Source organism: Aethalodelphis obliquidens, unplaced genomic scaffold, assembly GCF_003676395.1.
Source record: "Aethalodelphis obliquidens isolate GAN/ISIS:26980383/991018 unplaced genomic scaffold, ASM367639v1 scaffold6, whole genome shotgun sequence".
NCBI classification, from domain to species: Eukaryota; Metazoa; Chordata; class Mammalia; order Artiodactyla; family Delphinidae; genus Aethalodelphis; species Aethalodelphis obliquidens.
In genome coordinates, this window is record NW_020837950.1 from 13,305,749 (window position 1) to 13,329,595 (window position 23,847).

The 23,847-nt window shown below is 47.8% G+C and overlaps 1 protein-coding gene across 9 annotated transcripts in view; it reads right to left on the reverse strand.

Moving 5' to 3' along the window:
• TBC1D1 (TBC1 domain family member 1) overlaps positions 1–23,847 on the reverse strand; it is a 231,246-nt gene that overhangs the window by 10,897 nt on the left and 196,502 nt on the right. For 8 of the 9 annotated variants that reach the window (XM_027103177.1, XM_027103180.1, XM_027103175.1 and 5 more), the window contains 5 exons: positions 20,606–20,767; positions 16,180–16,338; positions 11,167–11,411; positions 8,969–9,128; positions 1,258–1,427 (listed from right to left, as the gene is read on the reverse strand). In XM_027103177.1, the coding sequence (XP_026958978.1) occupies positions 1,258–1,427; positions 8,969–9,128; positions 11,167–11,411; positions 16,180–16,338; positions 20,606–20,767 (896 nt within the window). The remainder of the gene's footprint in view (positions 1–1,257; positions 1,428–8,968; positions 9,129–11,166; positions 11,412–16,179; positions 16,339–20,605; positions 20,768–23,847) is intronic. The other variant, XM_027103179.1, reaches the window with a different exon arrangement.

Genomic DNA, 23,847 nt, shown 5'->3' on the forward strand with positions numbered 1-23,847 from the left:
CCCAAAGCGGCACCCAGGCAAAACCGTCTCCCTCTTCCAGCCCAGACTTGCCTCCTTTTCTGGGCTCAGCACCTAAGGAGGCGCAGCAAATGAACCACAAACTGCTGCAACTGGGTGCAACCCACCACCCTCAGACTACCAGAAACCCTCAGAAGAAGGATTTTTTAAAACACGGCTTTGGGCTTCCCTGGTGGCGCAGTGGTTGAGAGTCTGCCTGCCGAGGCAGGGGACAAGGGTTCGTGCCCCGGTCCGGGAAGATCCCACATGCCGCGGAGCGGCTGGGCCCGTGAGCCATGGCGGCTGAGCCTGCGCGTCCGGAGCCTGTGCTCCGCAACGGGAAAGGCCACAACGGTGAGAGGCCCGCGTACCGCAAAAAAAAAAAAATCACGGCTTTATTTCACTATTTGCTTTTACCCAATTGCTCTATGTTTTCATTACATTCGCAGGTGAGGTAAGTTCTAGGCTAATGAGAGGCCCCGACTGCTGAGTCTGTGGGATCTCTGCATTGGGCACCTGCTGCAGCACTCGCCATCCAGCCTCCAGACACTTCCAAGGGTGACCTCACCCCCCGCCAGGCAGCTGAGTCCTGCATCGTCAGCAATCATTACTGGAAAATTCTTCCTGATACAGAGTCAAAATCTGCTCCCACTCCTAAGCCAGGCCACTAACAACTGGTCGAGCTGCAATTCCAGGATCACCTCACCCTCAACCCCTAACATTTGAGAGGGTGATACATGCAGTGCAGTTCTACTGCATACAGAAATCAGAGGGACTAGAACCACAGATGAATGCGGGACTGAACTCTATAAAACACACACACACACGCTCTCCAGAACAAAGTTACAGAATATACACTCTTTATCACAACTTCATAGCAACAAGTTAAATTTTTAGAAAATTCCAGTTAATGCCATTTCAGCACAAAAATCAAAGCACTCATTTTACAAAAGCCTACGTTGAATAAAAATGTATGTATTTCAGAAGAACAAACGCCGAAGGGTGACAAACGCCTTTTAATTGTAAGAAACTACCGATAGTTTGTGCTGGTTATCACACCTACACACTCTCAGCACATACAGACACACATCTGATCACGGAACAGGCATTCGAGATGTGCCTCCCACGAGCTGAGCATTGCTGCTCAGGACACAAAGTGGTAGGAAACAGCTCCTTCTCAAAAAAAAAAAAAAAAAGGAAATTCAGCTTCTGCATATCCAGAATCGCTGGCACATTTGGAAGGTCCGGACTGAACCATACCTGACTGATGGTCTTTTCCATCTGCACCAAGCCCAGGTTGGGTAGCATGCTTTTTATAAAGTCAACTATAGTTTCTAGGTTTTCATGTTGCAGAATCAAGGGCTTATGGCTTCCCAACAGACTTAAAGCCACTTTAAATATGACCTCTGATCCCTGAAGAAAGATCATATCTGGGAAAACACAGAAAAGCAGAAAGTTAAGCCGGACCAGATTCTGATGAAATGGCACTCCATTCCCCTTCACACACATCGAAGAGCAGGACTGTGGGAAATGCAACCCCAAATTATAAGATCCTGGTATTTCAGACAGGGCTGTCAAGACAATATAGCAAATAACAAGTAAATATGTAAATATATATGTAAATATACATATATTATATATACTAAATTACTGCTAATTTAGTATATTACTGCTAATTACAGGTTCAGATAAATCTGTTTTTCACTCCAAAAATATATTAAATTCAAACATACCTCCAAAGTTGAAACTGTGAAAAAGAAAACTTTTCATTAGTCTACATTTTCAGGAATTCTCTGGATTTCAAAGGAGTTATTACTAAAACATATATTTTTATGAGTAAAACAAAGATGTGTATAAATAGTCTATCCTAATTTCTGCTGTTGTAAGTGAAGAAAATGCCTCTGTTTCCTCTGCTTTGAAATAAGGGGTTGAATTAAAAGATCTCTAAAAACTGTAAAAAGCCTGCACCATTGCAAAAGTACATTATTAAACACTTAACAAGTATACTGAATTTTAGCATAATAATGGAATAAAAAATTTTTTCCCTCTGAAGAATTCAAAGAACTCTATCAGGGTTATTTTCTAGTTCTTGCCATTTTTTCCCTTAGAATGGTTGGTGAATGTTAACAATCCCCACACCTACGGTGCACAGGGAGAGGGAGGGCAAGTGGGCCCCCAGCCCAGCCCAGCCCAGCCCAGCCCGGCCCAGCCCGGCCCGGCCCGGCCCGGCCCGGCCCAGCCCAGCCCTGGCTCCACCTTCCCCAGAGTTGAAGCCATTCAGAAAGAGACTCCAATGTCCTGGGGCTCAAGCACAGCCCTAATAACTAAATGTTGGGTGACTAAATTTGGGAAAGTTACCTAACAACTGGAATAATAATGTAAGAAGAAATGTAATTTTAAAAGATGGGAGCGTAAATCTAATTAGAGGCAACTGTCAATATTCTCTTTTTTTTTCTGGGGGTGCTGCAGGAGAATGGAAGGGACAAAGAAGCTGTACTTTCCATCAGGTCAAGGAGGACAGAAGCAGGTGAGAGGGAGAATTCCCAGCCTGTGCCTCTCTGGGTGGTTTAGGGGGATGAGAAGTGAAAGCCATTAAGAAACAAGCCACTGAGCTCAGGCTGGACGTGTCCCAGGGTGGTTTGTGGATGGCATAAGGGAGACATCCAAGCACCGGCTGGCTGGGTCAGCCCCGGAGATGCTGCGAGACCATCACGTGAGCAGACCTGGCACCCGGCTGGGTGCAGCCCTGCAGGCAGCTGCCCCCAGAGAGCCCAGGGCCACACTGCTCCCTCAACTTCACACTGCTCCTGGTTCAGGGCAGCTCCACGCAACTGAAAAGGACAGATGCTGCCTCCTCTGTAGGGGCTGGTAAGATAAACTGGAGAACAGATCACATCTTTGAAATCTGAACTTCTTAGGGGGAGGAGTACATGTATCGAGGCAGTGCTATGGAAGAATAGTCCTGTGAAATGTCTGATTTAAAAAATATGCAGTCTACCCATGCAATTCACCACTACAGAAAACATAAAGATCTAAAATTGCGCTACAGGGGCTTCCCTGGTGGTGCAGTGGTTAAGAATCCGCCTGCCAATGCAGGCGACACGGGTTCGAGCCCTGGTCCGGGAAGATCCCACATGCCACAGAGCAACTAAGCCCGTGTGCCACAGCTACTGAGCCTGCGCTCTAGAGCCCACAAGCCACAACTACTGATGCCCGCGCGCCTAGAGCCCGTGCTCCACAACAAGAGAAGGCACCGCAGTGAGAAGTCCGTGCACCGCAACGAAGAGTAGCCCCCACTCTCCGCAACTAGAGAAAAGCCCTTGCGCAGCAATGAAGACCCAACGCAGGCAAAAAAAAAATATTTTCAAATAAAATAAAATAAGATTGCGCTATAACTAAGACATATTTTTAAACAGAAATGACATTTCCAAAAACAAAGTAAATTTGAAGTTTCTTTGGTTTAGACAATAAGACTTCCTTTCAATATATGAACATTTATAGCTGAATAAAAACTGATGGCATCTATCAGAATCAATGTCAAGGCACTCTTTGCAGGGATCCTGGGGAGTGGACTGCACTACCAGACCCATGACGTGCTATATAGCTCAGAATCTTCAGTCTCTGGGGCAAGTACCTTAAATTTAGATATAGTCCCACAGCTAAGCCAGCTAAAATAAATAACAACTGGGGAACTTTTATGAGCACAATCTAATACACAATCCACATCAGCAGTCTTAAGATTAACAACGGTCTTCCAAGTTTTCTTCCTTTAGGATCTTGGTTTTTATAACAAATCCACTGACTAGTAGAGTGCTTCCTGTGATTCTGAACTTTTCCAAACTGTAGGAAGAAAACAAAGGGAAACCTGGAGAGGTGGTTTTTTTCTTTAACTCTTTTTTGGTTATCTTAAAACCAAAACAAAACAGAATACAAAAGGGAAGAAAATGCCCCAAGGAAAGGTGGCTGCCGAACGCAGCCTTAAAGAACCAACAGAAACTCCCCAGTCAAGAAGTCAGGGAGTAATACTCTGCGCAGAAGGAAAAAGAAGGTGGAAATGCAGAGGTGTGAAAGCACACAGCGTGTGCAGGAGCCCGCAAGAGTAGGTAAGGCAGGAGCCCCGGTCATGGGACCAGGCCATTCTACCTTTACCAGCGAGCACACACCAGGGGCACAGAAGGCCTTCTCTTCCTCGTTCCTGAGTAGGTCAGCGTATTCCTTGGTTGGGAGATGATGCCAGTGAGACCCCGGTTATGGGTCTGAGCCTTGCAAGGAAGGGCTAGTTAACTTTAGATGGAGAAAAGCCACCTTTTAAGAGCCACTGACAAGACCATGCTGATTCCCAGCAGCAGACGCTCCTGTGAATGCTGCCAGCGGCAAGATGCCTGACTCACCAGCACTCCTGGAGGCCCGCCCCAGGTGCCCATCCTTCTGACGACAAGCCGGCCAGTGGTCTGCACGAGTGAGGCTGGGAGAGCTCAGCCCCAGAAGCTTCTGTTAGACTAAGGAGGCTTCAAATAAGGACTGCCTTTCGGGACATGATTGAGGAATGTGTCTGAAGGATTGAAGGAAGGACCCCTCAAAGCTTTGCTGAGAAGAAGGGGCTCCTACATTTATCTGACTACACTTAGGGGCAGCATCTGTATCCCTCAGAGACAATTAGCACACCTTTTTCTCCCTCTGCAAGTTTTAAAAATTAAGTAATTTTTAAATAATAGTAAAGAAAAAGGTTACCTATAAACCCACTGCCCCAACCCAATTACTGTCTTTTTTGCCCATTTCCCAATCCCTATACATTTACATACTAGAATTAAAAAAATTTATTTTAAACAATAGTCTCCTTGGAAAAGTGAGTTGACTTCCCTCATTTGAAAATCACTGCACAAGGAAGTGAGCTGCTAAGTCTTTCAGCAGCGCGGCAGGAGCCCAGCTCACAATGCTGTGGCCGACTTTCCTTCTCTCCTTTTTTAAGCCCACCTAGAAACAGGCAAAGGGGTTCATCAGGCAGCCAGTAGAGGGAACCTTAAATTCAGCTGACTCCACCACTTTGCAAATTGTTTGCTGAGAACGCCCCAAATAACTACTTTGCTTTGAAGACACTTCGGCAACCCTGCTATCATGGTAACGTGTATGGGAACTCTACCTGAAACTCCCCACGACATTAGAAGTGCCCCATTTTCCTATGGGGGGAAATGACCAAGGCAAAGCACACGGCCAGGAGGTGAACTTAGCCTACATCCCTTTTCCAGCTACATTTGTCTCTGTGGCGGGCCAGCCCTCTCCTGAACTTTCTCTGGGAGGCTGCGGTCCTCCAGCTGTGATATCCCCACATTTCACCAGGAACAGGCAGGAGAGAGATGAAGGATGCTGACAGCCTTGTGGTAGGATGACAGCGCAGACTGGGCAAAGACTCACTTCATTACCGCTGTATCGCGTTACCCGGAAGAGCCCTTTTCCCTGGCCACCCAAACAGTCTTGTTTCCCCAGGCCAGTTTAGTCCTGAAGCCTCTCGGAACCCCTCCCCACATTACAGGTGGCTTCTGTGTTTGGCCAAACCCTGATCTTTAGATTCTACCTCCTCTCTCAGCTACTTGGCAGCACCTCCTATAGAAAACGTCAGGAGCCTAATAACAGCACAGCCACCACCTCCAGCAGGAGCAAGGCAGGTCCTATTTTTCAGACTTTCTTCCCCCAAAGGCAGACATCAGGAGGTGAACAGAACAAGCATCTCTCCCAGGACCCCTCTACACCCAGACCGGAAAACTACAGGAGGCGGCGATTTTACACTATGTGACACCTGACATCCAGAAGAGGGTGGTTAATTACCATGTAAAGGTCGAGGCACGGGCATCACTGGCAGCTGTCCTCCAAGTAGCGTATACTTAGTTCGAGGTAAGCTATTAATCTATATATGAGCTATACTGACTGCGTTACTTACATATAAAATAGTGAATAGTTAACAGAAGTCCACCTGTTTTTAGGTTTGATCCAGGCCTAAGGGCCTGTAATGAAATGGACCCCAGGCCAAAAAAGCCTACAGTATATGTATGAACGGCAGGCTTTGGGATTTAAAACGAAGCTACCCACCAATGCGGAGCTAAGTCACCGATGCTAAATACAGAAATGGTTTTTAAAAAAACCTATCTTTTCTATGGACCTTACCAATAAAATGGTTCACTTTTAACTACTGATAGATGGAATGACCTCACAACACAGTGCTGTCTTGAGTCCCCACTTCCTGCCTATAATCTCAGGAGCCCTGAGCCCTTAGCCAGCTAGACACGAACCCACCCAGTGCAGCGGGGGTCTGTGGGCTCCAGGACTCACAGAGACTGGCATCGTTATGCATAATGTACAAGAAACCCCCACCTCTGACTACATAATATCGAGACCCACCTCTGACTACATAATATCGAGAAGAAGACCCTGCTTTCACTGGCTTCAGCTTTACTTACGACGTCATGAGGATGAGCTTCAGAGAGTTCTGAATATTCTGCAACACAAGCGCTATCATTTCCAAAGCAGATTTTGTCTGTCTGATTGCTGTTAATGCCTCTTACCCACTTCTGCAGTGAGGAAAGAGCTCTTCCCCCAGAGCTTTACGGCCCTAGAGCCCAGAACTCTGGGCAGCAGCAGCTTCCGTGCCTGCGGCCGGGGCAGTGACACTCGGCGCTGACCCTTCGGCCCTTCCTGCTCAGCCCCCTCTGTAGAGTTTTCTTCACAAACAGTGTAATTCAATGCTTGAGCTGTTTTCAAACCATCTAATAACACTCCCTCCTCCCCCCTTTCAATCTTCACTGCTCTCCATTACCCTTTCGAAAAAAACACAGTAAAGAATCAGGAGAAAAAGTGAGGCAGACTAATGATTTTCTTTTCATTTCCAGAGTAAGAAAAGTAAGAAACACAGAAATGTTTGGCAAGAAAGACTGAAGCCTACAGCTAAACATCTTGTAGTTTCTGTGACTCTTTTTTGGTAAACTAAGCAGGTAATTTTGAGGACTTTTTAAAAAAACTATGGTATAAAACCTTCATGAATCTCACTAATGATTTGTTTAACCAGGGAAAGAGTGTTTAGTATCAATTATTTTCAGTGCTTATTTTCTTTTTTTTAGGGACGGAAAATAAAAATCAATTTGGGGGGCTTCCCTGGTGGCGCAGTGGTTGAGAGCCCGCCTGCCGATGCAGGGGACGCGGGTTCGTGACCCGCTCTGGGAAGATCCCACACGCCGCGGAGCGGCTGGACCCATGAGCCATGGCCGCTGAGCCTGCGCGTCTGGAGCCTGTGCTCCGCAACAGGAGAGGCCACAACAGTGAGAGGCCCGCGTATCGCAAAAAAAAAAAAAAAAAAATCAATTTGGGGAGGTAGCTATGCAAAAATGGGGAGAGTAGTAAATATTTTAAGAACCTAGATTCTCCTAGTAAAGCCAAATGGTAAATTCCTTAAAAGTTCTTGTGGACAGAAGTAAATGATAATAAAAATCTAGTACTTTGGTGTGGGGGGAAGAGGAGGAGAGAAGACGACTCACTGCCCACTTAAATAGCAAATTTTAGGCGGGCTTCCTAGGTGGCGTAGTGGTTGAGAATCCACCTGCTGATGCAGGGGACATGGGTTCGGGCCCTGGTCCGGGAAGATCCCACATGCCACGGAGCAACTAAGCCCGTGCACCACAACTGCTGAGCCTGCGCTCTAGAGCCTGCACGCCACAACTACTGAAGCCCACGCGCCTAGACCCTGTGCTCCGCAACAAGAGAAGCCACCGCAGTGAGAAGCCCGCGCACCACAACAAAGAGTAACCCCCGCTCACCACAGCTAGAGAAAGCCCGCGCACAGCAGCAAAGACCCAATGCAGCCTAGAATAAATTTATTTTTTTAAAAAAAGCAAATTTTAGGATTTCTAGAATCTAGATATACAAGTGGTCTGCCCAAAGCTGTCTAAAGCGACTCTCTCTTTTGTGAACAATCCCTTTAAGATGGTCTCTAATTCTAAAAACGAATCTAAAGAAGTATAAGAATACAGGTTTTTAAGCTATCAAGTGACTCAACATAAATGGTACTTTAAAACCACTTGGTATGTGATGACAATCAATTTTTTAATAACCTCTTCCTCCACAGTAAAAAGATAAAAAGAACCTGAATTGTCAGAATTATTAGTTCATCCCGAAGCAGGGGAAGCACACTGTACAAGAGCTGACTGCTCACAGCATGTCACTCGGCTCCTATCCCTGCCAGGTCAAGGCAGCCTTTTACACTTCTTTAATTTTTAGTTTTTAAAATTGAAGTCTAATTGACAAGGCAGTTTTGAGACTTTGCACGTGAACATTCATTTAAAACTCTGACAGAGACAATCTTCTCGAAAAGTAAATCAAGTAAACGGGAGATGGTTTGAAATGTGACCCACCCTCAGTTACGGGGGCACAGCAGTGGGAAGATGACGCGGGGGGCTCGTGAGGACGGACCGTGGGTCGGCGACACAGAGGTGCCTTTGAGAGCACGCCGGCAGAGGAAGCGAAGAGCCACAGGTAGGGGAAGCAGGGCGAGAGGAGAAGATGCAGGCGAGACCCAGAAAGAGCAGTGGCCCGGGACTCCCGGGGGAGAAGTCTTAGGGAGCTCAGCGAGCAAGGCCTGGGCCACGGAGGTCGAGGGAGACGGCTCGGGAGAAACATCTCTGGGCCCCGCGCCAGGCTCCTCGGCTCAGCCGGCAGCAAGTCTGCTCCAGGGGGAGCCTGGGGGAGGGAAGCGGATCTAAGCCCACAAGAAGGCATCGAGGGGAGGCCCTGACCATCAGAAGTTAAGCAGGTCCTGAAACTCCCGAAGCCTGATCCTCACTCACTAAACTGAGAATGACAAATACCACCCTGTTTTCTGCAGAAGACCCAGGTATAAAAATGAGAAGAGTCACCACGGAGCGACGACACACGGTTCCCCTCTAACTCGAGGACGCGGGTCCTGGCGAACAGACTCACACACACTCACCAAAGACTCTGGCTACGAACCCCAGGGGGAACTGCGAGGCGAACACTGTGAGGAACCAGGGCGCGGCGTAGAGGCTGGGGCCGATCTCGTGCTCCTCCAGGTGATTGTACAGGTCTCGGTGGTAGTCGTGGAGCAGCCTCGAGAGCTGGTACATCTGGATCTGCAGGGACACGCACACAGAGTCACCGTGGGAGATCAGCATCCACCCCACTCGGAGGCGGAAGGACCACGGAACTCTCTTCATGGCTCCTGAGACGCCCCTGCTCTCGCCCTCCGTCATCCAGCGAGTGCTCGCTCGGGCTGCTGTGGCCAGGAAGGGGCTGGGCTGGGCCCGTGGCGCTCACGGCGGGGCTCCTCCGGCCACGGCCTTTCTTCTTACTGTTCCCTCGCACTCCTTGGCTGGGAGAAGCTACGCATCTATCCTGAGGCAGCATTTCGTAAACGCACATTCTTAGCAAAACCCAAAGCCAGGGGAATCTGAAGTAAAAAGGCAGCCTCTCGCCAACAGCGAAGTGAGAGCACAGATTCTGCAGAAGGATGCTACTGTATCTGTTCCTTAAGTTCCCGGTGAACGCCCCCCAAACCACTCAAGAGGCAGGACAAGTGTGACTTCTTCAGGTTTACAACACAGGAAAGTTAAAATAAGCTGACAAGCGTTTATCTCGAGATGGAGAAACCTTTTCCAACTGGGCTGGACGTGAGCTCAGGGGGCTCCCTCAGAGTGATGCGGCCCTGGCAGGAAGCCCATGAGGGTCCCGGGGCTCACAGCTGGCCTAGAGCCAGCCCCGACTGAGCAGTCCCTGGCCCGACCCCAGAGGAACAGTGACCTGGAGAGGGCGCTACAGCCGGATATGTACTGCCCATAACGGAAAAACTGTTTCCGGGAGGCCAGACAACATAGTTCTCTCAGGTACCAGCTGTGGCTCTTTCGTATCAAAAAGAAATCTAATCTCTAGGCCACCAGCCCAAACACAGCCGTGTGTATACTATACTACACACGACTTGTGTAATATACTGTATCAGTATATACTGCTGTATACTATACTATACAAATCTGAAAAATTCCACTCTCTTCGATGGCAGGCGCACCTACATTAAATACGCTAACGGGGTTATGTAGGAAGAACCTGACAGCATGTGTGGCACGTGTTATGTAGGCCCAAATCTCCTAGTGAACGGGATGGCTTCCTTCTATGGGATTTATGTTCACGCGGTCCACACACACAGGTGGAGGTGAAAGGATTTCTAGCCATGTTGTTCAATGCTCTGGAAGAGTCCTTGGCTCTAACGTACACTTTCTAAGGCTCTGAAATCAGAGTATCTTGCTGGTAAACAAACACGTAAACACATATTCCAACATTTAGGAATATCCTCAAAGCAGGATCCAGAGTTCTCCCCACCTCTGAAAGGCGGTGGTAGCAGCAATGGAACACACTGTTGTACGGGGTTTTCTTCTGACATGACCTGCCACCTGTCACTCATTCATTCAACAAATACGGACGAGGTACCCACTTCATCCCAGGCACTAGCCTAGGAACTAGGGACTCAGCCCCAAGACAGGTAAGACCCCTGCCCTCTCATGATATACGCTAAGGAGAGCCAGAAAATAAACAAGTAAATAAATAAGGAAACAAGATAATTTCAGGCAGTAAGTGTGTTATGCAAAAGGAATGAGACAGGATCACGTGACACAGCGAGCCAGGGTGGGTGGAAGAGGGGGGGACACGGCACCTGCATGAACAGGTGATATCTGAGCTGGACATGGGATGGCAGGGGTCGAGGGGTAGGGATGGGATCCCCGGCAGAGGAAGGAGCAAATACACTGGGAGGTAGGAATCAGACCACCTGAAGGTGGTTTGACAAAGGGTAAAAGGGAGGGCGCTCCGGAGTCAGACAGGCCTAGGTTTAAATCCCAGCTCTGCCACCTGCTAGCTGTGTGACCTGCTCAAATTACATAACCTCTCTGAGCCTTAGCTTTCCCATCTCTAAATTGAGCTGATCAACAATGTCTTCCTGAAGTTTGAGGAGGTAAGTGCACATGCAACATTTGGTGTAAGGCCTAGCACAGAGTAAGTTCTCAGCAGTGACAGATGTTACAGTGTTAACTGATGGTGGGACGGTTCCTGAGATATACCTGGAAAGGGATCATAAACATTTTAGAGTTCATCTTTATCAAAGACTTAAGGAACGCTCTCTACCTGTAAAATAATCATGTCTGGCCGATACTGTTTCCGCAGACCCATGTCAAACATCAGAAACTTGAGCATGTTGAATGCCTCTTCTTCGCCCATATGAAGCAGCAGAATGCCTGCTACAAAGCTGAGACCTTGGCAATAGCCTACTTCCTGGTCTAGAAGCGAGTAGGCCTTCAAAATGTTGTAAAGTGACAGCTGCCCCGCTCCTAGCTGAGCAGAGAAGTATGGATGTGTTGGAAAGGTTCGCCCTGTGAAAACAAAACACATTTGTTGTATTTTGAAAAAAAGAAAGCCTACTGAACCAGAAATCTGATGTGCTTTAGGTTAAAGCGACAGATCTTTCCAAGTGGGATCACATCATCAATCAGCTCTATAAACAAGGTCAGCTGGTTGTCCTTGGAATAATGCTTGCAATTAAAAACTCAGCAATTAATCATGCTTTCAGGTGAAAATACCACCTAACCGCCTTCGGGCCTGCAGATACCTGGACTTCCATCTAAAACAGGAAGAAGAGTGCCTATCCTCTAAACAGGAGTCTAGTGTCCAGAGGAGCGGTCAGCTGTGGTTCTCTACCCAACCCCACTCCAGCACACGCCCCGATCAGCTCTGCCCAGACTGCTCGTTTCCCTGCAGGTGCTTCACACCACACGCACATTTCTCTTCTTTTAAACCATAGGCAGTGCTTTGAAACACAGTGGGGAGCAGTAGGTGTTTTCTTTTATACAAAACAATGACCTCTCAGCAAGAGGTTAAAATAAAACGCTCTCGACATCGCGATTTTCACAAAAAGCTGGTACTCAGACAAAGTTTAAAAAAAGACTTCTTCTGTCCAGGAGGCGTGTGTGGTGGATACCTGTCAAATCCCACCTCCCCCTCTCCTTCTGGAATGTGACTGATGGGGAAGTGTGTTTCTAGGGAGCAGAAAAATGCCTGATTAAAGAGGTGCTCAGCCGGGGCCACGCCTGGACCCAGGTGAGAAGTATGGCCTTGTCTGGATCAGCAGAGGCAGAAGTGCATGGAGGCCACGAGGGGAACATTCACCTTAATTATGTGCTCTCAGCAAAGGGAGGAGGATACGTTTGTGTGTTCTTCCTCAGCCCCGTGAGAAAGCACTGGATCAATCCAGATCAGTTTACCTGAACTTGACTTAGGAGGGCAGCAATAGTCTTTGCCTGATTTCTTGTCCTGTGTTCATTTCTCTCTCGCTACTCTACCTCTCCCCGCAACAAACCTTCCTATGCGCCCCATGCACAAGTCACCCACTGCTGGAAAGCCATAGGGAGCAGCTTCTAAGTCTGCTCTCTGATTCAATGGTGTCCCTCCATTTCTGGACCTGTTCCAGTGTCCCGGCCAACCTGCCTATCGTGGGAGAGGCTGGACAGCGTCCCAGGGGAGGCACTGACAACGGGATACCCAGGAGAGCAGCAGCTGACAGGGTGGAGGGTGACCTGAAGCCCGAAGGGGGTCTCTAGCTCCCTGCTCAGTGTCCCTTCCCCCATGGCCTTTCGTGCGGCCACGACCAGATGGGAGGCACAGCCAGAAGGCAGGATACTGGGCAATACAGACTGTCCACCCCGGATGGAGAGCCGGAGAAGAGAAAAGTTACCATTACCTGAGGGCAGCACAAATGGATGTGCTGGAACCACGCCTAGAGGGTGGGGCAGGTTCCGGAACTAAGGCCCCAGCATGACTTGCTAAGTGTCATCAGGTACACTGTCTCCTCCTGGCTCAATGGGGCCAGCTCTGACAGCATTTCTCCACCTAACCAGAGGAGGGGAAGGCTGTGTTGGTCTGCAGTGGACAAAGCCAAGACACAGAAAAGCCATACAGTGTGTCCTAGAGGGAACATGATATTCAGAGACTAAGAAGAGCAAGGTTCTAGAACTTTCTGCCACTGAGTAGTGGCCTGTAACTTGGGCAAACCACATCACCTCCGAAGTGGAAATAATGTGTCCAAGTTCATACAGGACCGTGTAAAGCTGAAATCCAGCAAAGCTAGAGAATATGGCTCACAACTGTAAAACACTGCCCAACTACAAAGTCTATTATTCTCACTCCTTGGAGGAAAACATATTACAAACCTGATTAGATTAACAGCTAATTTCAGAAAAGTAAAGGAAAAGCCAGGAAAACAAAAATCCTTGCAAACCCCAAATACCTCCAACCAATAAGCACTCTGTTCTTCTGGCCAGGATACGGATGTCACTTTTTTAAGAAAAACTGAAACATGATTTGTCTTTGCTCTGCCCTACACACCTCTGCTGGGCCTTGAGTGAGTCACACTGTAGACTAAATTAAAAAGTGCAGACAAAACAACTGGCTTGGCAAATACCACCTCGGTGAGAGGTGAGGGGGAAGCAACGGGCAAAGTTTGGAGGAACTTCTAGGCGAGGCCTCCGTGAACCCAGCAGAGCCAGAGCCTGGCAGGCAGGGCACCTGGTCCACCGCTGGACCTGGGCCAATATTCGGCTCTCCCAGTTCAAGGGGGGAGGGAAGGCTGGCCCTGGAGGAAGCCTGCAGAGATGCACAGATGTCACCTGGGAAACGCACTGCTGGAAACAGAGCTTCTTTGGGACCTTGGGAGGGCACTGAGAAGGCAACCGAACTGGGGTCCATGACTGGGAAAGAAGTGAGGTGGAGAGACAAGGCTGGCGCAGCCGGGGTGTGGCGTGGGGCTGCAGCTGGCCTTCGGGGTTGCAGAGGGTGAGGGTGGGAGACAGGCAGGGACAGAGAGGACGTGAGTGCAGCCTGGCCCCGCCTGGGAAGGAGGAAAGGCCGAATCTCGCCTCTTGCAGACTCCAGGCCAACTAGAGGAGTGGCAGCCGCTGGCCCCTGGGCAGGGCGGTGCCTGAAGGTGGCTGCGCAAACACAGGTCCCCGGGGGACAGCCCCGCCCGAGCCCATCGTGCTGCTGACGTGGCCTTTTCCTCCCTCTGCAGAAGAGTAACTGCATCTGAGCTACGGGAGGCAGAGGCCCAGTCCTGCGTGTGGAACAATGAGGAATATTTACTGAAAGAAAACTGAGAGAAGAGAGGAGTTAGGAGGAAACATCGTCCCCACCTCCTCCTCCCATCCCGGGTGGCGGCAGAGACCACGTGTGCTCCTTCCTCCCTTTCAACCTCCTACCCGAAATTTATTTTTTTCTTCATTTCACATGATAGGAACGTGTCACTTTTTCTGTTACTCACCACATGAGCAAACACTACTACTGCCAATTCACAAAACTGCTTCCGTAGGGTCAGCGGGCCAAATGGGCTCCAGCCCCAGGCCTCACATTTTCACTGTCCCCAAGGCGCAATCACGGCCTGTCAGCATCACCCTGCACCCAGCCAGCCATCTCCTAGGAACGCATGGGGCTCCTGGGCAGAGGGCCTCAGGGATGGAGGGGCCTACTGCAGCACAGAGCCGGAGGGGGTTTAGGTCCTGGCACTCAGCTGTGCGACCACGGTCAACACCTGACCTCGCTGCGCTTCAGAGACTTTTCTCATTTCTTAAAGAGGATACAGGGCCAGTTTTCCAAGGCTGCCGTGAGGGTCACGTGAGACTGGGATGCCATTGCGGGGCCTCACAGTCAACATCAAGAGATTTAGTAAGCATCTACTATGTGACAGGTTCTGTCCTAGGAGCTAGGGTACAATGGCAAATGGCCCCAGTCCAGCCCACAGAGGGAGGGCTGCATCCTACTGGGGAGAAAGGCAATAAAAAGGCACTGCCACATAACTAAGGGACAGTGGAGGGGGGGGTTACAAGCACAGGCCTAGAGTCACACTGTTCAGTGGCACACCAGCCGTGTTACTTTGGACAAGTGACTTAACCTCTCTGTATTTCAATATTCTCAGCTCCAAACAAGGATAGAACAACACCTCCCTGATTGTGTTGTGAGGATTAAAGAAAAGATTTTAAGTAACTCCACCCAAAATTTGGTCCAAGGTAAAGTTAAGTACTAGCTTTAAACACTAATGATAATTGTCATAATGGTAAATGTGATAAGTACGCTGAGGGGAGTGTAGAGGGTGGGACAAGGCTTAGCAGAGGCACCTAACCCAACCCGAAGGTGGGAGAAGAGGCTATATCAGGGACAGCTTCTCAGAGATGACATTTCAACTTAGACCTGAAGAGGGACATTTACGAAATCTACCCTAACGAAGTGCTGTGTGGCTGGACAGAAAAGCCTCGGTACTGCCTGATCCGGCTCGCACCTCACACGGCTGGGAGGAACCCGGTGGGCCCAGAACACGGACTGGGGAGCCCCGGGGTGGCGGCAGCCAGGGTGGATGTTCTGGAAGCAGGACCATGTGCCCTAGAAGCGGCAGGGCCGGGAGCCCACGGGGTTGCCCAGGAGCCCTGCTGTCAGCAGAGCCAGAGACGGGGGCCGCTGGGGCGGAGCAGGCAGGAAAGGATGTCCCCACCTGGGGCTGCTGACAAGACAGAAGGCCTTCTGTCACCATGGCTACAGCCTGCCTCCACAAGTTCTCCACTGTGGCAACTGCAAAGGTACCCAAGACACCGTTTCCACCTTAGCGTTTTTAAAACTGCTCGAGAGACGAGGTGCCTCCCCGTTCCCAGAATAAAATCACCCAGGGTGCACTCACAAGCTCGTTTCTCCAATTTTTCTAATAAATCCTGTTTGTAAACCGTAAAGACTAGGGAGTGGCTCCTGTAATTAAACGCAGCCTCAGCTCTGACACCTGTGTTTCCAGGATGTTCCTTGGGTTGACTGCAAAACCTCCTATCAATATCTGAGTCACTGAACTGAACCGTGGTCAGAACTGGCGCCTCCACGCCAGCCACCCTCCATGCTGAGCAGAGGTAACAAGCCACCCGGCGCAGACGGAGGTTTCTTTATAGACCTGAGAAGACATTTGTGATGACTCCAGGGCTTTGTTAATCGAAAGTCTCAGCAGCAAATTCTGGTTGCTAAACCTCCAGGCCGAGCACTAAATAACTCGGACAGTGTCTTCAGACTTTTCAAGTGAGTGAAACTTCCATTTTCATGTCAAATCGACTGCAGGCTTACCGAGATCGATGAGAATGGCGTGCTGGTGGGAGGTGAGCTGCTTTAAGAGCTCTTTGTATGGCGTGTCCTTTGGCTGCTGTTTACTGGGAAACGGGTGTTTTAGGTGGTATTGCTCTGCTAGGAATTTCCAGATTTCGCCCCGGTGATGTCGCGGCACACCTTCAAAAGTTGGGGTGGAAAAGAGAGAGAGGGGCTTCATGTACAGAATTCAACTTAACAATAAAAACGAGTTGTGCTTCAGTCCACTGATCCAACTTCTAGTTCCACTGTGAATTAACTGCATAGGAATGGCAATAAAGCAACCAGAATGCTGTCGTATTTGCTCCCTTCCTTCCTTCCTCCACACTCCCCGCCATTCTTCCCTCCCCCCCCCGCCCCCCCCCCCCCACCTTTCGTAGTACGTATCTAGGTACTATGTGCAGACTGTGCTAGACTCTGCGATAAACTGATGAATGACATGAACCCCTATGACTGGCACCAATTACTAACGTCCTTGGGAAATAACTGCAAGCATGTAAAATGACACTGCAAAATGGGATCTCAGGGACTTCCCTGGTGGCCCAGTGGTTAAGAATCCACCTTCCAATGCAGGGGACGTGGGTTCGATTCCTGGTCGGGGAACTAAGATCCCACATGCCGCGGGGCAACTAGGCCCACGTGCCGCAACTACAGAGCCTGTACGCTGCAGCGGAGGATCCTACATGCCGCAACGAAGATCCCAACGAAGATCCCGCGTGCCACAACTAAGACCTGACACAGCCCCAAATAAAAAATAAATAAGTAAAAAAATTTTTTTTAAAGTTTAAAAAAACAAAAGTCAACTCAGAGAAGGGATAGATCCAAAGAGGTGAGTGTGGACGAAGGAGATCTAGGTTTCCTGGACTCCTTCACTTGTGCCAAGACTCAAGAGTGGGAGAAAGAAGAGAGAAGCCAATTCAGAGGAAGGGAACCAAGAGCGTTTCCACAGGCCTCCCTGGGCACACGGCACATGCAGGAGGGAGCAGGTGGCAGTCAGGCTGGAAGGGCTTTACTAGAGGCAAAACTGAGGGCAAGAAACCTGCACTTTATTTGGTAGCCGAAGGGAGCCACTGAATGTTTTTGAGTTGGGGAAGGAGTAGCCGAATCAAAGCTGAGATTCTGGAATACTGATTGGACGTCTTTCTGCAAGCGTGGGCTGGAGGAAGGGGCCAGTGGCTGCACAGGGGACAGTCTGCATGAACATGCCCTGGTGGGCATTCAACATGGACCTACAAACAAGAAAAATGATCTAAGAGCCTCTACCTAATGTTTTAGACGTGATTAACTTAAATACTCAAAGTAATTTTAAAATGTTGTCTAAAACTAAGAAACGTCCTCTTAAAGTCAATGATGTTACTCAGGTCAAACCTCATTAGAAAAAGTGACTGTTTTGGATCAAAATTCTTGGGTTCGTGATTCCGCTGTTTCAAGGCCCAAACGTGGAAATGGGGAGACAAAGAAAACGGCAGGATAAGACACCAAACCCTCCTCATCTCTGAGCAGTGCTCTTCAGAGAAAAGGAGCCTCGTAATCAGGGATTAATCTCCCTTTCCATCCAGAAAAAAACCGTGAGCACTTTGTACCCTTCCCTGCCACTCGGAGAGCCTACCCAGGAAGGTCGTTTGCTAGTTTCCCCAGCCGTCTCTGACAGCAGATCCTACTCGGGGAAAGAGCAGCAGCTAACACTCCCTGTGAGGTGACCAGGCGCCGTCACCATCCTGAACACGTTACATCATCCCCACAACCCGCTGAGGGAAATACGATGATGCTGCACATGGTGCAGATGGGGAAACAGAGGCCCCTTGCTGAGAAGAGGTGCCCCAGTCGTTGCTGGCAACCCAGGGAAACTGACTGCCATTTTCTCTCAAAGTTCTCACTGTCACACAAGCTACTACTCAGATGGGTACTGAGGAAAATATCTTACGTTCCTACCTGGCAAATAATAATAAAATCATCATTTGTGAATCTGAACCAGAAAGCCAATTTCATTTATTACAGATTCACAGGAGCTGTTTAGAAAGCATCACTCAGCCATCTCTTGGAAATACTTACAGTCTAGTCAGTAATTTGGTTTTACACTATGGGAGAAACACAGGGACACACTTAACTGTGACCACATCCTACACGTTCTCTGAATGTTTAACTCGGAGCCAACTGGATGACCCTGTGTAGTGGGCTGAGTGGTGGCCTCCAAAAAGGTATGCCCATGTCCTGATCACCTGAGGCCATGAATGTTGCCTTATTTGGGAAAACGGTCTTTGCAGAGATAATTAAGTTAGGTAAAGACCTTGAAATGAGGCCATAACCCAGAATGACAATGTCTTTAGAAAAGAGTCACACAGAGGAGAAGACAAGAAGAGGAGGCGATATGCCCACAGAGGCAGAGACGGAAGTGACGCAGCCACGGTCAAGGAGTGCCGACAGCCACCAGAAGCTGGGAGAGGCCGAGGGCGACCCTGTCCACGCGCCCTGACTTCAGACTTCTGGCTTCCAGAACTAAGAGAGAAAACTTTCTGTTGTTTTAGCCACCAATTTTGTTATCATTTGTTATGGCAGCAACAGGAAACTAATCCACCCTGATATCTGCTTTTTTATACTGTTCTGTTTCTTTTCTCCCTACTATTCCTGCTCAGAGATGTATCTGGAGGGGTGGGGAGATGTGCAGACACACACACACCTCATACTTCACACTGTATTAGAAACAAATGTGGGCTGAAAAACAGTCAGCATGTTACGTGATTAATAGTGGGGCTTTTCACAAAATATTTTTGTCAAACTGGGAAATTTCCCAAGTTATGAGATGAACAATTTCCCCTTATTACTAAATCATTCCCATTATCTTATCAAACCTTTATTTTGGGGAGGAAAAAAATACTGGCCGTCCCTGGACAGTACCACATATTCTGGTGTTTAAGAGAAAGCTTAGATTTTACGATTTAAAAACAAAGGGTCATGCAAATCGGTGCCAATGTGTTTGCTAAGAATGACCTGGAACAGCCTTCCGCACGCTCGGTTTTGCCTCCACTCCTAACCCCAGAAAGAAACCTGGCAGTGGACTGGGCGCGCAGGCAGGAAGCCACCCTCCCCCCAGATGTAAATACTTTTTAATTTTTACTCACTTTAGAAGTAATATATGCTCACTATTTAAACATGAGAAAAACAAACAAACCTTCTGAAAATACAGAAGGTATAAAGAAGAAAGTGAAAAACCATTCATAACTAGAGGGAACATATAATTCACCACCCAGAGCGGGAAGCTTTTGAAAGCGAAGGGGAGGAAGGCTATTAATTACTGGACAGGTTGTAAAGCAGGGCTATGCCGGGTAACCCGGATGGATGGCCATCCTGTCTACAACTCAGGTTATCTGCAAACACGTCAAGGATGTCTTTCTACATATACACATATGGAGATACACAGCTGTACATGAGGCCACGCTGTCCTTTCTCATTTAACGACTGACCTCAGACACCTTTTACTGCCGTCAATATAAATCTACTGCGTTATTTTCAAGGAATATGACATGCGTGTGGTCACGCAGTTGGGGTTTTTCGGGTTCTGCTTTGTTTTTTGGCATTAAACACTGCCACAATCTGCACTCTTCCCACTGCAGTACATTTTTGACTGATTCATTTCTAGAACGGGTTTCTATACGTGGCAGTGCTGGGTCAAAGGTGAGCAGAGTTTGCTTCTGGCCCATATTGCCAACTGCTCAGGTAGCCTCTTTGCAATCCCACTCTTAGAAAAGTACGCTGCAGATTATAAACTTCTACACCTTCATACCTTTAGAGAAATCCTTTAAAACCAAAGTAAACTTTGAATTATTTAAAATTCCCTAGAATTATTCCTCCTTCTCCCAAGTTGACACCCTAAAATCCTGCCACCTTGATCGAACTTTAACTTGGGATGTTTATAAATCTCTTTAATTCCGTCACTTAGGGGTCTCATTAAGAGGAGAGGCCTTCTTAGCCACACAGCGTCTTTTATTTCAAGGGCTGCAAAGTAACTGGAGAGCTGGAATCCAAACCCGAGCCTACCTGCCTGAAGTCCGGGCTGGACACTATGTTACCTCCTGAGAGCATCCAAACAAAAGGCACACAGTTCACTGTCAGTTTACTATTTCACTCAGCTTATCATCACATCATTACCCAGTTTGTAGGCAACTAAGCCCTTAGGTATTCTTTTGTCTTCTTCCTGTTTCCTTAATTAACTTAATTAAGAGGAATCATGAAAGGTAATGAAACTCACATCAATTAACTAAGACATCTGGAAACAGATTAGGTAAAGACATGATAACTAGGAGAGAGATGGCCACCAAAAATGGACTTAAAAATTATTTTTTATTCCATACTTCTCCCCAGTCATCAGTGAGGGGTGAGGCCGGCTGGACTGATTCCCAGTTAAGCTTACCTTGCCCAACAGCCGAGTGCATTTTTTCCATGTCAAACTTAATTTTTGATCTTCCTGGAGTGGTAAGCATCTTTTCCCACACTGTAGTTACTTCTTTAAGACAAGGAGTGATTTCTTCATAATCAAGCTTTAGGCGCTTGTTCAGCAAATCATTCTCAGAGGCTAGAACAGACAATTTAAGAGCACGTTAGTAAATGCTACAGCTCCGTGTCTCCTACTTCACAGCACAGCTGCCTGCTCATCACCACCGCTGAGACGTCAAGCGGCTACAAGCCAGCTTAACAGGTCCAAGGTAAAGACACGGTTCCTGCCCCACCACAGCTTCCTTACCTTGGAAGAAGCTAAACACCTAGGAGGCAACCTTGATTCCTCTTAGTCCTTCACCCCCAATGGATTCTGCTGGCTCTACTGCTAAAATACACCCCACACCTATCCAGTTCTACACAGCTCCACAGCTACCCTATTAACCAGAGACATCTCAAGGGCAAGAACTATGTGTTGGAATTCCCAGCGCCTGGCATGACGAGCTCTCAACAAAACTTCATCTAAACTAGGATAGGCTCTCCGAGGATAGTTCCTTCTTATTTAGAGCCAAACCTCCTTTAAGTAGCTTCTACCCTTCGTCACATTTCTGCTGCCTGGGGCTGAACAGAATAAATCTACCCTTTTCATGTGGCATCTCCTCAAATATATGAAGATAGCTATTATTTCCTACCAAACTTATTCAGCTTACAGCTGCATTAAGAATTATACCTAAATTACCAAACTTGGGGGGGGCGGGGGCAGGGGATCTAAGAAGGATTAAAACTGACAACCTCACTCCCACCTAAAACCACTAAATCCTATTCAGACAAGGTGGTAACGTTGTCAGCCCCCATATCCACTCCACAACCTATCTCCGATCTAGACTGTGAGTTTATTGGGAAAGCAGGTAGGATACATAGCTCAGCATAAGCCAACATACAGGCTTCCGCAGAGCTGTAAACTTGTCTTCTTTATGATAATAATAAACACTATATGTCTTAAGTACTCTATATTTAGTAACATTTAATCTTTTCTCTTTTCTTTTCTTTTTTTATTGGGGTACAGTTGCTTTACAACGTTGTGTTAGTTTCTGCCGTACAACAAAGTGAATCAGCTATATGTATACACATATCCCTCCCTCTTAGACCTCCCTCCCACCTCACCCCCCATCCCACCCACCTAGGTCATCACAGAGCACCGAGCTGAGCTCCCTGTGTTACACAGCAGGTTCCCACTAGCTATTTTACGCATGGTAGTGTATATATGTCAATCCTAATCTCCCAATTCATCCCAACTCCCTTCCCCCGCCCCGTGTCCACGCATCTGTTTCCTACGTCTGCGTCTCTAGTCCTGCCCTGCAAATAGGTTCATCTGTAGCATTTTTCTAATCTTCAGGACACTGTGAGGCAGGTATCTTTGGATGAGAAGACTGAGCCCCTCCCCCAAGGCCCAAGCAGGAGGCGGAGTGGGCCTGGGCCCCTTGCCTTTCTCCGCCACACTGCAGAACTTGCTGTGATTAATTATACACATTTTCTGAGACTAGGCAGGTATCAATTAGGGGCCTTAAATGTTTGATAGAATCCAGTGGAGCTATCTGGACCTAGACTTTTCTTTGTGTGAAAGAGTCTCAATACAAATTTTATCTCTTTGACAGATATAGGGCCATTCAGACTTCTTTTCCTTCTTATTTCAGTTGTGATAAATTGCACCTTCCAATAAGTTTGTCCATTTCATCTAAGCTGTTAAGTTTATCGGCGAAGAGTTGTTCTTAGTCCCAGAGACACTAAGTCGGTGCACACCTCGCACCATCTGCTCTCCCCCCATCCCACAGATCCACACTCCCCCGCCCCAACTTTTATTCTGGAGGAGACCGAGGCTGAGCAGGTTCATTACTTTGTCCAGGGCCGCAGAATCAGGATGTGCTGGGTGCAGGATTTTTGCACCCTGGATTATTTTTTAAATAGGAATTACAGCTATTTCACTGAGTTGCTCCTGTGAGGATTAAGTGAGATGAAATATACTAACCATCTACAAGATGTCTGCTAATTAGCAAGTGCTCCACAAATTACCAAAAATATAAAAGCAAAAAAAAAAATCGAAATAATGTTGCTTTACAAACCAAGTGCTGATAACATGAAATATTTTCTTTTTCCCCATTAGAAATTGAGCAAATGATAATAACTCAAAGAATCTGGCTAATGCTAACCTGACAGTAAGATCTTAGTCATCTTATGCATGTTTTCTGTACTTAACTGACCCAGTTACCACCTTTAAGAGTACAAACGCATCAAAAGATGGCGCTGAAAAGGGCTGCAGAGATCCCTCGTCCAGCCTCTCACTTCATGGACACAAAAACTGAAGTTCAAAGTGAGCAAGGGACTTGCCCAAGATGATTTACTAGCTGGTGGGTGGCCAGGAGACTCTAGGCCTACTGCTGCCTCCTTCTCATCTTCTGTGATTTTTCATCTTCTGTCTTCATTCTTTTCCTTCTTACTTTGAAGAACACATTTTCAAGGTCCTGCTTAATAATTCCCTGCGTGTATGTGGAGTTCAAATTTTTTAAAAATGTCAACCCTCAATTTCTCTCAGCTTCTCATCTACACATAGTAGATGCCATTAGAGCTGAGCTAACCCTTGTGGCACATAAGGTTCAGGGCCAGCCCTGCCAAACAGTGACTGCAAGCAGTACAAGGCTCTTGGGGCCAAATGTACATTTCTCTGGCAGTGAATTCTGCTGTGAGCACGCCTGGATACTAAAGAGCCCAGAAAGCAACAAGAGGAACCTCCTCTGAAGTCAACAGAACAGAAATATCTGGCCAGAAAATGCAGCTGAAAAGACTTATTAAGCTATGTATTTTGCTGTTGGCCCAAGCAACAGCCTGCCGTTTCAGTATCCTGACAACACTGCTCCCTAAACCAGTGGCCTCCAAAATGCCTTATCAAGCAAGGCAGATGGTGCAACCCCACAACAAACATCAAGGCTGTAAGGCAAGAACTTGAGATACAAGACCAAACTCTTTTATTAAATAAGTGTCTGCAAACCATGTTTAAGAGTTTCTGAGGCTAGGAGAAACCAGGACTAAATGAGATCAAAATGTAACTTTGCAAAAGAGTCATCTAATCGCCATTGAATGTGGATGTGAGCTACAACCTGGACTGCAGACTAATAATGTTCAGGTCTGATTATGTCACCGCACAGGGTGTGCTGTGGGTGCCTG